This window comes from Falco cherrug, chromosome 8 (genome assembly GCF_023634085.1).
Source record: "Falco cherrug isolate bFalChe1 chromosome 8, bFalChe1.pri, whole genome shotgun sequence".
Lineage (NCBI taxonomy): Eukaryota > Metazoa > Chordata > Aves > Falconiformes > Falconidae > Falco > Falco cherrug.
The window spans coordinates 59,836,114-59,852,875 of NC_073704.1; the positions used below are offsets into that span (position 1 = coordinate 59,836,114).

Sequence of the window (16,762 nt, forward strand, 5' to 3'; positions counted from 1 at the left end):
GTTTCAGGAATTGGAATAGAAACATGCATGGTTAAAGCTGTGAAGGGTGTAATTATTTGCTGTCTGCAAGTATTTTTCATTAGCAGTGGTAATACATGAAGTTGAAAGAATGCTTATTTAATGGTGTGCTATTGAAAAATTCATATGCATTAAAATATGTATAATAGATTTTCCATCTTGTCAGCCTGAAATTAGTGAGAGATTGAATATTTGCTTTCTCTCTTTTTCTTTAAGATCTTGAAAACTTTACCAGGTCCTTGAGAGAGAAAACTACATGACACTACACCATGAGTGACAGTAAATGTGATAGTCAGTTTTACAGTGTTCAAGTTGCAGATTCAACATTCACTGTACTGAAACGTTACCAGCAATTGAAGCCCATAGGATCAGGGGCACAGGGCATTGTTTGGTGAGTAATAAATACTTTATTTAAATATAAAAAGCTATAAATATAAACCAAAATTTGAATGTATTCCTGATAGAAGTGCCAGAGTGTAAAATAGCGATGATAATTTCTGTCTCTTGCTACAGGGTTATGTACTAAGTTCTAAAACACTTGCTTGCTATAGTTCATGTGCAAACCTATTTTTTTGTTTTGTTTTTAGGGGAAAATTAATATTTGGATAACTGCATAAATTAAAATGGTCAACAAATTGCCTTCTCATTAACCACTTTTTCTTTTCTAGTTCTCACATTCCCCATGTAGTTATGATATTGCAGTGTAAGGTATGACAATGCGATGGTGAGAGATTCTGGGTTTTACTCGTTTCTTCATCATGGCCCCCTTTCTTCCCCCCCTTTTATTCCCGATCACTCCTGTCCATTTCTAGGAGCCATCAATGCAGTGCCTTGCCATTAACTGGCAGGATGAGGCAAATCAGTGTCATTGTCACTCCATGGATTAACCAGAAAGGGATGCTGTGTGAGGGGTTGGGCTGGCCGGCTCTTCCTTGGTGTGTCACCTCAGCTATGTGTCCAGCCTCCACTGGCCCAGGACGTGAGAGTCGTTAGTCTGATCCTGAACCTTAGTCTCTTGTATGGCACCACACCTCTGGGCCAGCTAAAGGTAAACACTTTCAAATGTTTTTTAGACTGCAGCAATCCATTCTACACAATCTAGTGCCAGCCCGTATTTTGTTAGGCAAAACTTACTTGGTAACAGCAGAAATGTTTATTGATGCATTTTTTTAATTCTATACACAGGGGAGCAAACAGATATGCTCAGAAACTCTCTAATGTTAGACTTAATCACAGTATGTGGTGGGCTGCTCATGCTCTAAATCCAGTTTGCAGTTTCTCTTCATCTATAAATTCAGCAGGATAAGTGTGATGACTCATGTATTGTGAGCAACTCCTTATACAGCACCTGCCCGTGTCTTTTCAGCCTTTTCATAACCGTAATAATTTATATATGTAGGAAAAGAATGCATTTTTGTGAGAACATGCCTTTACTTTCAAATTATTTAGATACCCCTCTTGCCCTGCTAATAGGTCAAAAATAAGCAAAATGAGAACAGTGTTTCATTCTTCTTTAGTGTGTTGGTTATTAGTGTTTGAGTAAGATTTCACATAATGCTAACATTTTGCAGGTGTAAATATTCTTAGTTATGCTTGTTTTAGATGGCATGCAGGAATTTAGGGTGGTTGTTGTGTTCCTCCTTTCATTAGAAGTACTGCATTTCTAAACTATGACTTAGATTAGGTGTCTGCTTCAATATGGAGTTTGGGTAGTGTTAAGGTCAAAGTTTTGAGAGGAAGAAGGAATGATCTGATGTACTGACTTGTTTTCAGAATACTTGTTTTATGGAACAGCAGAGTGAAACATTGCATAAATTGTCATCTTCATGTGGAGTATCTGACAGCTATATCCAGGTTGAAGAAGGTGCAAAATCTTAATGTCTCTTAAAATTCCTTATAGTACACTAAGGAAAGAGACAAAATATCAGGATGTAAAATGAGAAAAGTCAGTGTAAGATGAGTGCTATCCTGTCGTGTTTGTCTGGAAAAATTGTCAATTCATTAATGTAACGTGCAGATGTGGTGCTTTTTAAGCATCCAGTGTTTAACAAAAAAATTATGAAAAGTATTTCTGGAGTTTTGTGTGTGGATTTTACTTGGTGGTGAGAAGTTTTTAATACTACATGTGTCACTTCAGCTAGGAGAGGTCTGAATCTTGCTATTCCCCCCCTCCCCCCCCCCCCCCCCCCCCAAATATTAATGGGAAATTCTATGTATTGCTGCTGCTTAGTTTTTTTCTTTGATATTAAAAGGTAGGAAAATAAGTAGTTCTAAAAATACATATTGAGTAAAAGCAATAAATGAAAGCTCGAGGAAGATGAGAATAACTCAGTTATGTAGAAGGTATTTCTAGCTCACACTGCAAATAGTCTAGGTGAGAAATTGGATATACCTGTTGTATTTTATATACAAAGTATACTTCTATACATGACTTCCCGCACTACTTTGTTCCTAAGTATTAATACATTTAGAGCCTTATAATTATTAGGGACTGAATAATCACTTACAAAAAACTATTTTTTTGAAATAATTTTTGTCTTCAACTTCCTGACATTTTTTTTTCCTTTCTTGTCCTTGATTTCCTAAATTTTTTAATGAATCTGATTTTTTGTGATCTTATTAAATAGCACAGCTTTGACTGTGTTGATACCTTTAGATTTGCAGTTGAAGAAACAGTTGGGATTAGTTTGTTACCCTTTGCAAAACTCACAAGTGCAGTGAAGACCCTATGGGATCAAATTGGAGTTGCTGTTATACAGTGGCATAGACATTGAGATTCTTCCATGGTATGAAACGCTGAAACAATCTGTAGACATTTTGTTAGTAGCCAAGGTGATAATTGGGTAGACTGTGGCAAATCTGCTTTTTTAAAATCTGTGCCTGACACAGTTGCCATGATGAAAAAGTCTCTTCTGAATTCAAATGAGCAGGGATGAGGAAAGAAATTCAACAGCAATTATGTCTGTGATATTTTTTGTTCACTTGTGTGAAATTACATGATATTTAGAAGTGTGATCTTGGTGGTAATAGAGATTGTCTTGTGTCTTTTTTTTTTTTTTTCCCCTTGGTAAATTAAATGCATGGATGCTTACACAGTTTTCAATTTTTTACCATTTTTTTTTCTTCTACCAGTCTGTTTTTAATTATTCCCCTTGGATTGTGTAGGTTGCAGACAGCTTCATTTTTTTCTTTTTTTTTTTTTCTTTTTTTTTTAACTCCAGTGTCAGTCACTCCCATGTAGATGAGCAAAGTAAGCGATTCAGGTGGAGTTCTTCATATGTGCTTAGGCTGAGCCTTGCCATATACCTGATTTGTCAGGTCATAAAGGGACACTTACTCTAAAATTGCTCCTTTGTCCACTGCTGACCTATGATTGACTTGAACAGCTAATTTATGCAGATGCTGTTGGTTATTGATTTTTATAATTATTCCCAGGCATGGTTAAAGTCATTAACATATGCAAAACTTTAATTTACATATAACATCTAGGTGAAGTGCATACTGAAACACCAGTGCTTTCATATTGGGGAGGAAAACAGTTTCTCCAGTTGTCTGGCCAGTTGCTTTCCTCCCATTTTGTATTTTGTTTTGCACAGACAGAAAGGCTTTAAATCTGAGAGTGAATCATTGAATAATGACTTGCGTATTTCACAGAACTAAGCTGAAATAAATGCTAGCAAGCCTTTAGTGCAAGTGGCACGTTGATTCAAATTTGGGACCTGTAATTTGGGACATGCCTTCAAGAAAACACATCATCTCATGGGTGAGCCCTGCTTTGTAGTGGTATTGCCTTTTCCAGTAGGGAAAGCAGTGACTTTATGCTGGTAAACTTCATATAATTTGAATATTGCTGTTATCACAGGGGAGCTGTACTTCTGTAAGAGTGCTTTAATGTGGTGGTCTTTTCAGTTGGGTATTGTACGTATCTTGCTGAGATAGGGAAGGAGCTTACAAAATGCTTAAATATGCTTGGAAAATATATGTGAAGGAGAATTCTTTCCTACCCTATGAAAGTAACATTAAAAGGAAATGGAGTAATATGGGAATCCTTATTTAAAACTGGAACTATATAAAGATTGGAACTCTTGACTAATTTGTGGTATGAATTCACATATATTTTGCCATAGTCTGTGTGTTTATAATGAAGAATATTCTTCCCCTTTAGTCTTGTTCTGTATATACAGACAATTTAGTGTTAGATTCTTACAGCTATTAAAGCAAGTTTACACCTTGGCCTCAAACCTGCAGAGTGAGGGGTCAAGCCAAACTGAAAACCAAGATAAAATTAATGGCCATGTTCACTTTTAAACTCTTGTATTGCTCCTGCAATCTGAGTTTTTCATATTTCTCAATTCTATGGATTTTATTTTTTTCCAAAGCCAGATGATGAATGTAACTTTCTGCTAGGCACTACAATTGTTTATCATTGTAAACTATCCACATATAGGACAGTTTTAATGCCTGCAGAATGGGTCACGGAGACATGGTTGTGACTTTCCTTTAGCAAAGAGTTATTTCTATTGCAAATACTAAATCGTTGTCAGTCAGCAACAGTGTCCAAAAAATACTCCAAATGTACAGATTAGGCAGCTGAAATGCTTCTTGATTTCAAGTAAGCTTAAAATATTTTTACATCTTGGCAATTTTGAATGTGAGTCGTGAGTCATCAGATTCAATTTTAAGACAGAAAGGAGGGCAGGACGACTTCTGATGAGTATCAGTGGCTTCTGTTTAACCTATTTGTATTTATTAAAGTATGCGTAGTTTTTAAAGGAAGTTTGTTTTCCAAATGAAAATTATATGAAGTTAGTATAGACAGCGTAGTGGATATGCTTTGTCTCCAATCTTGATTTATTTCCTCACTCCCATCTCCCTTTCCACCCCGCCCCTTCTCTCCCTGAGACTTAACAACTTGTCTTTGAAAACTTCTAGTGCTGCCTTTGATACGGTGCTTGGAATAAATGTTGCCGTAAAGAAGCTGAGTCGTCCTTTTCAGAATCAAACCCACGCAAAAAGGGCTTACAGAGAGCTTGTTCTTTTAAAATGCGTCAATCACAAAAATGTAAGTTTGGCATTGTATTTCTCTCCCTTGTTGCTGTAAGTTGTCATAAAAGGTTAGGATTTTCTCTCTTACTTGCTGTTAATAATGGAAAAGTAGCGAGGGAAAGATTTGCTATGGGTAATGCAGTTCTCCACAATGTATGGTTAAGGTCTTGGGTGAGCTGTTTGGAGTACGAAGTGTCAAGAGGAGGAGGTTTCTGCTGCGTTGTTGGTACAGGATTACCATCAGTGTCAGCTTTATAGAGCTGGCCTTGCTGTATTGCATTTGCCTTTTTAAGTTGTACTCCAGCAAAGCCTGTTTGGCAGTGGATTCAGCTGTTATAATTGCACTGCAGTTAAATCTTCCAAGCTTAAACAAGATTTTTATTAAGTACAGTGTTTAACTGGTGGGGGTTGCAGGAGTGCAGCACTGCCTAACAAGTTACTGGTAGACAAGTGAAATACTGGTGACAATACATACGTATTTTCAAGTCTTTGAACCTTCTAAAATAACAAGCCTTAATGCCAATAGTTCAGTACTCAAGTAGAGGCATATAAGGTTTATGTGACTGCTATGTTCTGATGCTAACATGAACTAGAAACTGCTGATCACTGAACATGCGCACTTGGGTCTCAAACTTCCTGGAGTCAATTAGCCTTTTAGGTTTGATTTTTAAGTAAGCTTTTGGTGAAGTTCAGAACTAGCAGAATAAAAGCAAAGTGGTTATTAGGGATGGCAATACAGTAATTTTAGCAGTTCTTCTGGACACAGTAAATCGTAGTTCAGTTTAATGGGATGGCGTGGGGCACCTCTGTGTATGTGTTGTCAGGCAGTCTTGGTTAAAATTCTGTGCATAACATGGGATTTAAAATAAGATTTATGGGGAAAGAATGGGATTTATTTCAGGCACTGAGGAGGGACATAGGTGTCATATAACTTGAAAAAGAAAAAAAGTAGTTTTGTCCTGTCTTAGTTCTTTTGGCATACACGCTGCTGTTTTGAACTATTTGTGAATTGGCAGCTTTTCAGCACATGTGAATTACATGAAGCCAAGTAACAGTCAAATTGTATATAGTAACAGTGTGCATTTGATTTTGAATAGTAACTTCTGCTATAGTGGATTTTTCTGTGAAATAAAGCCAAAGTTTCTTCTAAAGTTTATTTTTATTTTATAGATAATTAGTTTATTGAATGTATTTACACCACAGAAGTCACTAGAAGAATTTCAGGATGTGTAAGTACTCGATTTTTGTTTTAATTTTCCTGACAAATACTGGCCTAAGCCCTGGAGCTGTATTTCCAATATCCTATGGACTTCACACTCTGAAAATAAAGGGTAGCTAAAAGCTGAATTTAGTTTTTAATTAGTCTTTATTTCTAGATTTCTTTAAGAAAGACCAAGAAAGTTGTTTCACTACAGGCATAAGATGGAAGTGGGAAGAAAAAAAAAGCTATTTACATTTTATTCATATGTCTGTCATACTTTGCAGATTGCATATGCATCTGGTTTGTATGCATTGTCCTTTAGCTGAACAGGTCACCTCAGGATAATAACTTGGTCTGGATAACCTGATATCATTTTTTTTGCCACATCAGTCGCATCAGCACAACAGTGTTTTTGGCCTCAGTTAAGAACTGAATATATATATATATTTTTTTTTTTTTAAGGAAGCTATGTCAGTTTGTCTAGAAAGGATTAATGGTGACTTAATGGGTGGGGTATTCATAGGTTCCAGTGAATATGCTGTTGTGGTTTGTGAATGGGCTTCTTGGGTAAATGGGTATGTGTCTGAAGTGGGTAAGCAGATGATATTTTAACTTGAAAACCAGTAATTCCTTCTTAGTTCTTATGGTGCTTTTGTTAACTTCCTTTTTTAAATTAAAATACAGTGAAAGGAAGTGTCGTTTTTTTATATACTTCAATATCTGCAACTTCTCATCAACTTACAGTCAACAGTCTTAGTTTTTCATGCTGCATAAACTGGGAATTATTCCTCCATATTCCTGTTTATAAAACTAGTGGAATTCTTACCTTTTGTGATGGACTATTGAACACTTAAAATTTAATAGCAAGACTATTTGAATAGATAATTATTTAATTTTGAAACTGTGGTCATGCATGATTTTTTTCTATCGTAAGCTTTTTGACACTTTTGTTAGCAAAGTAGCTAACTTTTAATAAACATCTCTCAGGCTAACCTGAAACCTGATATGAAAAGTAAGACTCAAGTTTTCTTAATGCTTTCTTTCTTGTGCTTTAGATACTTGGTTATGGAGCTGATGGATGCAAATTTGTGCCAGGTTATTCATATGGAATTGGATCATGAAAGAATGTCTTACCTTCTTTACCAAATGCTATGTGGTATAAAACATCTCCACTCAGCTGGTATCATCCACAGAGTAGGTAGTGTTAGAATCATTAACAATCCTCTTTATGAACATAGATGTTCTTATGAAACAGGGGGGAAGGCAAGGGTTTGCTATTTCATAAGTTTGTATTTCTTTAATCAGAATATTAGTAAACCTGAAGATTGTTTCATAGTTCAAAGATAACTGTATTGTACATAGATTTTAAATCAGATTAACTCTGTGGATTTAACTAATGCTGAACTGATTAAAAGGTAAAACATGAGTATCTGTGCACCCTTCAAATTACTAAAGATTGTAGTTTAATCTAAAATGTAGTATTTACTACTTAAATATATATATCCTTTGAACTATTGAAAAGTTTTCTGGACATGGTCCTGGTCAGCTGGCTGTAGGTGGCCCTGCTTGGGGGGGTTGAACCAGATGACCTCGTGGGTGACAGACCAGATGGGCACAAACTGCAACTCAGAAAGTTTCATCTGAATATGAGGAAAACATCATTTTGAGGGTGCCAGAGCACTGGCACAGGCTGCCCAGAGAGGCTGCAGAGCATCCTTCTCTGGAGACATTCAAAACTGGACTCTGTGCAACCTGGTGTAGGTGAACCTGCTTTAGCAGGGGGTTGGACTAGATGATCTCCAGAGGTCCCTTCCAACCCTGATGATTCTGTGACCTCTGTAGGTTCCTTCCAGCCTCAACTGTTTTGTGATTCTGAAAAGTAAAGTTTGTAAATAATCAGAATTTCAAAGACGTGTTGCAGGCTTCGTATAACTGTCTGCTTCCATTGTTCTGCTGCTGAATTTTTTTTTTTTTTAATTTTGTGACTCATCTATTTGGTTCTGCTTGTTTTCAGTTTCCTTTTCTTCCCCTACATCCTGGACAATCTTGCCTTTAATGTTCTGGTTTAATGTGGGGTTTTTTTTATGTTCAATCCATAAATGTAATTGAGAAGCTGTATAAATTACAACAGATCTACTGCCTTACTTTGCTAAAAAAATCTACAATGATAATCTTGTGGTATTAGTAAGGAAGCTATGTATAGTTAGTTAAAGTCTGTATTCAGACAGTCTTGGTACTGGCCTTTCCTAAAATGGAGTGAGGTGTGTAAGGGACTGAGGTGGGGAGGTGCTGGAACTCCAGCTGAGCTCCATCTGACTTGTTGACTGTCATGTGGAGCTAAAGAGGAGAGGCAATTTGCTGAGAAACCTGAGCTTGTAGGAGCTAACAGAGCCATCAGCAGAAGGGATGCTGGTTGAACAAGAAAATGGGCAATGAGAGGAACTGCGCTGTGAGTAGCTTAACAGAGGTGTGAAGTCTGTTTGAATGGACAAGCTAAAGTGGTGAGGAGTAGTTTGGGACTGGAACAAATTACCTTTGTGGAGTGGAAAGAAACCAGGCTAGAGAAGAACAGAGCTGGGATAGTTCAGCAGGAGTGGAATAGTAGGGATTACTTCTAGAAATTACTCGGTCTGTGACCAAACGGAGTAAATTCAACAGCATTTAGCAGAAGATTTGTTGCCTTACTGAAACATGTAAACTCACATGAACTAGTTGCATGTTCCCATGTCCTTTAAGAAAAGGAAGTTCTGTACCTGAGAACATGGTTTGTTGCCCCTAACTGTGTATTCCTTTGGGTGAAATAATGACTGCTCCTGTGAGGCATATCTCCTAAAGTATTTTGTTTCTCTCTTCGCTCATTAAGTAACTTTGTGTTCACTACATCCTAATTCTGTGAAACTTGTTAATCCCTGTTAACACAGGTGGCTTATCTGTCATTAATAAATACACTTACTGATGCTTTGTGTGTTGGGATGCTCCTTTTCCTACAGATGCTTGACTATTTCACGATGTTGTCTTTAGGATCTGTGCCCTAATAATGACGGTATTTGGAACACAGTCTCCTTTACCATGCAACTATTCATGCTCAAAATAGGTCCACTTAATGTGTTAAAGGAAGCAGATATACATACACATTGTGCACATGTACATGTAACTGACTATACTGGCAGTGCACAATTGCGTAAAATAAAAATGCAGACAATGTTAATTCTGGTTTTCGCTGAATTTTTTCAGTACCGAGCTGTGCAGCATTTAACTTGTCTCTAGTCTGTGTATAATCAAGCAGATACATCAGAGCAGGAATATGCAGTTGTTAATGAAATTAATTGGTGGCATATATTGACTGTGGAGGGGTGGGTGTGTATTATTCTGTGTTGATCCTTCCTTAACTGACGTAATTTCTTGTTAGGATTTGAAACCCAGCAACATAGTAGTAAAATCAGATTGTACGCTCAAAATCCTTGATTTTGGACTGGCAAGAACAGCATGTACTAACTTTATGATGACTCCGTATGTAGTAACGCGGTATTACAGAGCACCAGAAGTTATCCTTGGAATGGGATATAAAGAGAATGGTAAGTTGCTGGAGTAATGCTTTAAATCTTTTGTGTAAAGCATATCTGTCGCAGAATGTAAAAGCTTTAAAAGGAGGAGGGAGGGCTGATTTCACCTTGCCATGTCTGTTAAAGTACATTAATCGTGGTATTGGAAATAACAAATATTACACTGTAATAATTTTGGAGAATGTAATAGTTTTCTGCTGTGTGTGCCTGTCTCCATTTAACATACACTGCTCCCTCTCCCCTGCTGCTGTTACATCATTTCATGCGTTGTCCTGTTGTCTTGTTGACATTTTTTTATTCTACAAAAAACTGTTGAGACATGCTGGATGATATTAAAAAAAATAACAACCATCAATATAAAAATAAACCCTTATATCAATGTGACTTCATTCTGAAGCATCTTATTTTGACAGTTGGTCCCCTTTTGCATCTCTGATTATTAAAACCTGTTTCAGATCTCTATCAAACCATGCCTTATACACTCTTAAATCTGCACAGCACTCAAGAGAGGCAGGGTGTTATGTTATTAAAAACATCACAGCTGTAATATATTGAACATTCAGTCAACAAAATTGCTGGCAAGGAAATTGTCCTTGACTTGCATTATTGGGGGTTTTACCTGCTGATTTTTAGTAGCTGTGGAGTAACGTGCTGTCCTCTCTGGACTTCTTACGCTACTACATCTTTTTGCTTTATCATGGGCTTGGGGATACCATGCTGTTTGTATACATGTAACTTTGGCTGTGTAAAATAAGGGACTCTCAAGACCTTGCTGGGCCACAGATAATGAAAAAAACCTTTTTCATTAATGTGCAAGGCAGCTTGTTGTACAGCAAGTGCTGATGTGGATCAGAACTTTAGAAGAGGCTGTTCTGAATGGGACAAAAAAATAAATTATCTGCAGGACTGTAGGAATGCAGTATGAACTTACAAATAAATAAACTGTGGTATTTAAAAAAACCCTCTTTAATCTTTTGTCCTTGTTGCACCCAACATATGATAGTGGATATCTGGTCTGTTGGGTGCATTATGGCAGAAATGGTCCTGCATAAAGTCCTGTTCCCAGGAAGAGATTGTATCCTTCTTCATGTTTTTTTTTCAGAAATGTAAACTGACTATATTTTACAAAATGCTAATAACAAAATTTAGCGACTGTTAGTTGGTGTTGATATGATTGAAAATTCATGTTAGCAGTTTGATTTTCCATATTGTTGTGTTTTATTGTAGATGCTAGATGTTTTTGTTTGTTTTTTCCTCACTTTTGTTCATGATACTCCATAATTTGATCATTTCATTTTTACTTTCAGTTGATATCTGGTCAGTTGGGTGCATCATGGGAGAATTGGTGAAAGGTTGTGTGATATTCCAAGGCACTGATCGTATCCTTCCCTAGTCATCCTTGAATCCCATTCCACTTCCAACAGAAACAATTATTTTGATCTGTATAAGTATAAAAGCATAAATAATATTTTCAATAATATGTTTTAGTAGATCTACTGTATGATTTGAAATTAGTGTCATTAACCAAATTGTTGAGCTTTCCATTTTATTTTCTTAGTAGGCTACATTTAATGTAATTTGTACTGGTTGACTCCATAGAATTTATATTAAGAGCTTCATTTTTTGTAGCTTAAAAAAGGTTCCTGTTAGGTTTAAAAAATAAATAGCATTAAGTGTATTTTCTTACTTTTGTTCTTTGTAGGTAAGTGTTATAAGCAAAAGCATAAAAAGTTACTTTTTACTATGCATGGATTTTGCTTACTATTCGTTTGAATGGTAGACATACTTTTTTATTGTACAATTTCTGGGGTTTCAGTCAGATTTTTTTCTTGCTTATTAGCACTTGCTGGGCAACAGTGTCCTAACTGCAAGCACACTGCATGAGAAATCTTTTTTTCTTAATATTATTTAATATAAAAAGAAAAACTTTTTTTTCTTTTTGGAGTTTTTTTCATTCTATGAAAATTTTATTTTGGGCTTACTTTTTCTATAAGATTGTTATTCCTCCATTTCTCCCTCAAATCTTTTGGACCTTGATTTGCCTTCGTAAAATTCTGCTTTCTTGTACGATAGTAATTGTTGGAAATTTTACTGTACTAAAAACATATAAAACCCTCATGTATATGTTTTCATGCCTTAGAGATTGGAAATCTCAAAAATACAGCACTGGATCACAAACAAGGCTTTACACTGTATGAAGGGAACAACAGTGATCGTTTAATGAAGTAAATGTTCTTTGATTTTAATGTATTTAAAAATATTTCCCTAGAAACAACATGTAAAAATTTGACTCGTTATCAAGTCCCATTTATAAAAATTGGAGGTAAACCAATTTCAGCCTTTACAAATAATACCTGACAAAGTAGTCGTGTTGTAGGACTAGACATTCAAAATTGATCAGTCAATAAGTAGAATCCAGACAATGTAATTAAACTGAAATTGCCCATTATGTAGGTAGGTCATAAGAAGCTATAGCTACATGTGGTGTAAGATTTTGAAGAAAGTATAGTATTTTTTCTTGTCAGCAAGGAAAATTTGAGTCCACCACTAAAAATACAAGTACCTGTTCACAGTACCTATGTATCTTACAGAGGAGGACTCTCAATTTTAATGCTAAATTTCATGACACTAATCTTCAGCAGTTGATCATGCATTATTTAGTAGTACAAATGATTAATTGTTAAATAAGTCTTTTTGTTTTCCACCTTTCTTCCTTTCTATACTTATTGTTTTCCCTTTTGAAGCCTTCAGACCAACCTAACACAATTCTTCATGTGTGTTATGTGTCTTTCACCTGCATGTCAGCATGGGCTACTTTGATTTATCCATGAATCAATGAAGGAAATTTTGTCCATACTTGTTGAATATGCAAGTTACCATTTGTGGTTCTCTGGAGGTCACTGAAGCTTCACCAGTCTGTTTCAAGGAGTCTCCTTCCCCAGTATCTTATCAAAGTGCGTAGCTGTGCTTACAGGGTTTTGTACTTATTGTAAGGCTTTCAGTTGGCTTTAATGTGGAATACTGGTAACTGTTGACGTTGTTGAAACATTTCCTGAGTGATAACTGCTTCAGTCAGGTTGTCACTGTCTTTTACCTTTAGCTGCAGGATTGTTTTGACAGTGTGGTTTATGGGTGATGCTGGTGTGCATAGCCATAAAGCTTTCCTTTTTTATTTTATTTTTATTTTTGGTTGTTTGGGGTGGGGTTTTTTGTTTTTAAATTCAAATTTTAAAGTGTCTTAGTATTTGGGGATTTAGCAGGAACCAAGTTCAGTATGTTGCCTAATGTGCCCTTGATTGTCTTCAGGAAAACCTACTTATTCTTAAGACTCAATAGTTTGTGTTTTCCCATATGGTCGACAGGGATTGCCAGAATACTTGCAGCAGTGCTCGGGGTGGAATGAGATGCTTGATGTTGCCAGGGCGATGGATACCCTGAACCTGCTCCTGACTGGTGCTGTGGAGGCCCGAGTTACTGGCAGTTGCTGTTGCACTGCAAATGAGAAGTGTAGAAAAAGCAGGCAATGTAGGTACCCAGGATGAAGTAATGGAAAGCCTAGCAGCGCCAGAGAGGTTTTATTGCTCTTTCTGCTGGGGTGGTGAAGGATGCTAGTTGCCTGGCTGATAAGAAAGCATGAGAGGGTATTCGTGCTTTCTTGGGAAAAATCATGCTTGATTGTGATTGTAATAAGGACTGTTTTCTACTTCTCTTCTTCCAGGGTCCCAAAAAGTAAGTAGATAGACTTGGCCTGGGCTAAACTTCTGGTTACTTTTGACCCTGGGGTCACTAGAACAAGGAGGGTAGTTTTGTGTGTGCAGGTTGCAAGGTTATTCACATAGTATGCCCTGCTTGCTTTACATTGCAATTACGGTTTTCTCTCATTTGGGTTTCTGGTAACAGGCTTAGCTAATTCCAAGTCCATCTCTATACTGGGGAAGGTGTTTTTCTTCTCAGTTTGTCTGTAAAGCACTTTGAAGCAATCCAGGACATTGTTTATTTCCAGTTCTTGTTAGTAAAGTGGGATAGGTCATTAGGTTTTTCTGCTTTTCCCTCAGTGCTCTGGACTCTTAATTTGATTAGCTGACTAACCAGACTGCTGTTATTCAAAGAAAAAGCATCTTCTTGAATCTAGATTGGTGGAGATCTCACAGAAATCAGTTTTTCAACTAGGAACAAAATTTCCTGATGTATGTTAATTTTTTTTTAATGTGCTTTGTTTTAGCATAAGAGTTAACAATATTGGCTTCTTAGTTTTGATTTTAATACAGTTTTTCCATTGGAATATATTGAATAAGCAAATAAAATTTTCAGTCTTTTTATTAGAAGTCTAAAGTCTTAGCATGAAGCAGTGACTATACATATATTTCTAGTTGTATTCTTGCCTTGCTAACTGAAATAAAAGTACCTTAGTGTTTTTTAAATACATCTTGATTCGAAGTGCAGCAAATTTGTTACTTTGTTGCAAAATGTGAGAATGGATGGGTTGAAGTGCCAGGTGATGAATTCAGCTATGAATGTTTGCAAGATGGATGGTTAGACTGCCGGAATTGCACGTTCTTTTTGTCAGGAAAAACCTGTAAAGTGTAAATCAGAGTAAACTTAAATACCAGGAATACTAATGCAGTGTCAGTGTGATAAATGAGCTTTGTTGTCCTGATTAGGCTCATTCAGAGCAGATTCTGGTATCTCTATAATAAGTGTCACCACATCTAGGGGGGATTGCCTTCACTTGAAAAGAGGGAGAAGGGACAGCCCAGAGGAAACAGGAGGCATGCTTCAACCTGGGGTTGAATAAGTGCAATTCCTATCAAATACTGAAATTCTGAATTTAAGAATAGAGTAGTCTTGGCGTAAAAAAAACAACAGGAATTTGGATTCACTGTTCAGAACTCCTTTGAACCTTTTCTGAAGTTGAAAATTAAAAAAATAAACCACCACCAAAAATACCCCAACCATCCAACCAGTGCGCCCCCCCCCGCTACAACCCAAAGCCTAATTTCCTGAGGAGATGGGCAAAAAATTCCTAACTTTGAATGGGATGTATGTGTCATTAGGGTTTTTCATATATTTTTCCCTACCTTCAAGAATCTTCAGTGTTGATGGTATTATGTTGTACTTCAGAAGATTGAACAGCAGCCTTTCTTTTCCGTCCTTATGGTTGTTTTGCTATGGATACAATTGCCAAGTCAAGCTTGATTTGGACTCCAAAAAAGGATTGCTTTCAATACTAGCCAATGGATGATAATTAAGATACTTAAGCATAACGGATTGTGCAGCACTTCCAGCCTGTCCTTAAGATTACAAAGTCTGAATCTTATTTCTATGTAATCTAGCTTTTTGCATGGCAGCTCAGAATACTGTTGATGCTAGAATGAATTTCATGTTTGTGTCCTTTGTCCAAGTTTTCATTAACTTTTCAGATTTCTGTAAGTGATATTTTTGTATAGTGCAGACTTCCAATTCTTCAGCTGATTTTCCTAAAGATATGGTGCAGATATTGATCAATGGAATAAAGTTATTGAACAGTTAGGAACGCCATCAGCAGACTTTATGAAGAAACTGCAGCCTACAGTGAGGAATTATGTAGAAAACAGGCCAAAATATCCTGGTATTAAATTTGAAGAGCTCTTCCCAGACTGGATATTTCCATCAGAATCTGATCGTGACAAGTTAAAAAGTAAGGCAAGGGTTTTTTTTTCCTCTCCATCTTTTTTTCTCTCTCTCTCTTTTAAAGTATGTTTATTTAAAATGTCTGCAGTATGCTTAGTTAAAAAAACCCAGATATAAAATGTTTATTGCAGTAGGTGTCAATGTTAGAAGCTGCATACCTTCTGTCTAATTTATGACGTCCTGGAATCTTAGCAGTAGCCATTAAATACAGAACTATTTCCCTGTCACCAGTATTCTGTTTAATTCTCTTAATTAGAATCCATTGTCATTTAAGTGTTCTCTGAAAGTAATACTTGTTATGGAGGTTATTTGTAATTTCTAGTTGATGCATGCATGTAACTCATTTAGGCTCTAACAAGTTATTTTATGTAGAAAAAGCCTATTTGACCATCTAGAGAATATAACGTGGTGGAGTTTTTTAATTTTACCAGTAACTATCTAAAGTCAAAGTATAGCAAATCTTATTATTACAATGATTGTACAGACAAAAAAGAAATGTCAGTGAAGTGGCACTGCAACAATGGGTAGCCAGTTACTGTGCAGTACACCTTTTAAAAAAATAATTTGATATGACAGAAATTAGATCATTACTGTACCAAGATGTATTTTTAAAAAGCTTATTAAAAATGTTTAGCGTGTTTTATGTTCGGTAGTTTAAACTGTGACCCGTGATGTAACAGCAAACTGTTCAAAATAGAAGTTGGTTGGTGTCAGCTGCAGGGTTTATTTTGGATAATAGCAAAATAACATTTATGCTAAAGGGGTGGGACCTCGGGGGGGGGGGGGTTTTAAGAAAAGTATTGGTGTAGGAAAGCTTGGATTTGGCCTGTTTTCCCAGTGAAATCTGTATTACAGTGTATGTCCTATTTTCCCAGTATTCATTTCCTGTGTCAGACGTTAAACTCTACAGCTCTTTTACATGTATGTTCTCTTCATTTTTCCTTTGTAGCCAGCCAAGCTAGAGATTTATTATCCAAAATGCTTGTAGTAGATCCAGACAAGAGAATTTCTGTAGATGAAGCCTTACGTCATCCTTATATTACTGTCTGGTATGATCCAGCTGAAGCAGAAGCTGTAAGTTTGCGTTTAAAATCAATTTTAAGATATCAGTTTAATAACTTTAAAGAATACCTTTAGTTTTAGCCAAGAGCATGCTTTGAACTCATTCTTTGGCTAGCAAAAGTCACACATAAACCTTTCGGATCAACTTCAGGGGCAGAATCACCTGAGGAACAGCTGCTGGAGTGGAGCTGAGATAATTTTG

General features: G+C 36.4%; 1 protein-coding gene across 6 annotated transcripts in view; it reads left to right on the forward strand.

Annotated features, from left to right (window-relative positions):
- The window catches only part of MAPK9 (mitogen-activated protein kinase 9), a 30,872-nt gene that overhangs the window by 4,306 nt on the left and 9,804 nt on the right, over positions 1 to 16,762 (forward strand). For all 6 annotated transcript variants that reach the window (XM_055718090.1, XM_055718093.1, XM_055718092.1 and 3 more), the window contains exons 2-9: positions 235 to 409; positions 4,951 to 5,080; positions 6,235 to 6,293; positions 7,321 to 7,459; positions 9,675 to 9,840; positions 11,136 to 11,207; positions 15,323 to 15,505; positions 16,448 to 16,572. In XM_055718090.1, the coding sequence (XP_055574065.1) occupies positions 288 to 409; positions 4,951 to 5,080; positions 6,235 to 6,293; positions 7,321 to 7,459; positions 9,675 to 9,840; positions 11,136 to 11,207; positions 15,323 to 15,505; positions 16,448 to 16,572 (996 nt within the window). In that variant the 5' untranslated portion in view covers positions 235 to 287. The remainder of the gene's footprint in view (positions 1 to 234; positions 410 to 4,950; positions 5,081 to 6,234; positions 6,294 to 7,320; positions 7,460 to 9,674; positions 9,841 to 11,135; positions 11,208 to 15,322; positions 15,506 to 16,447; positions 16,573 to 16,762) is intronic.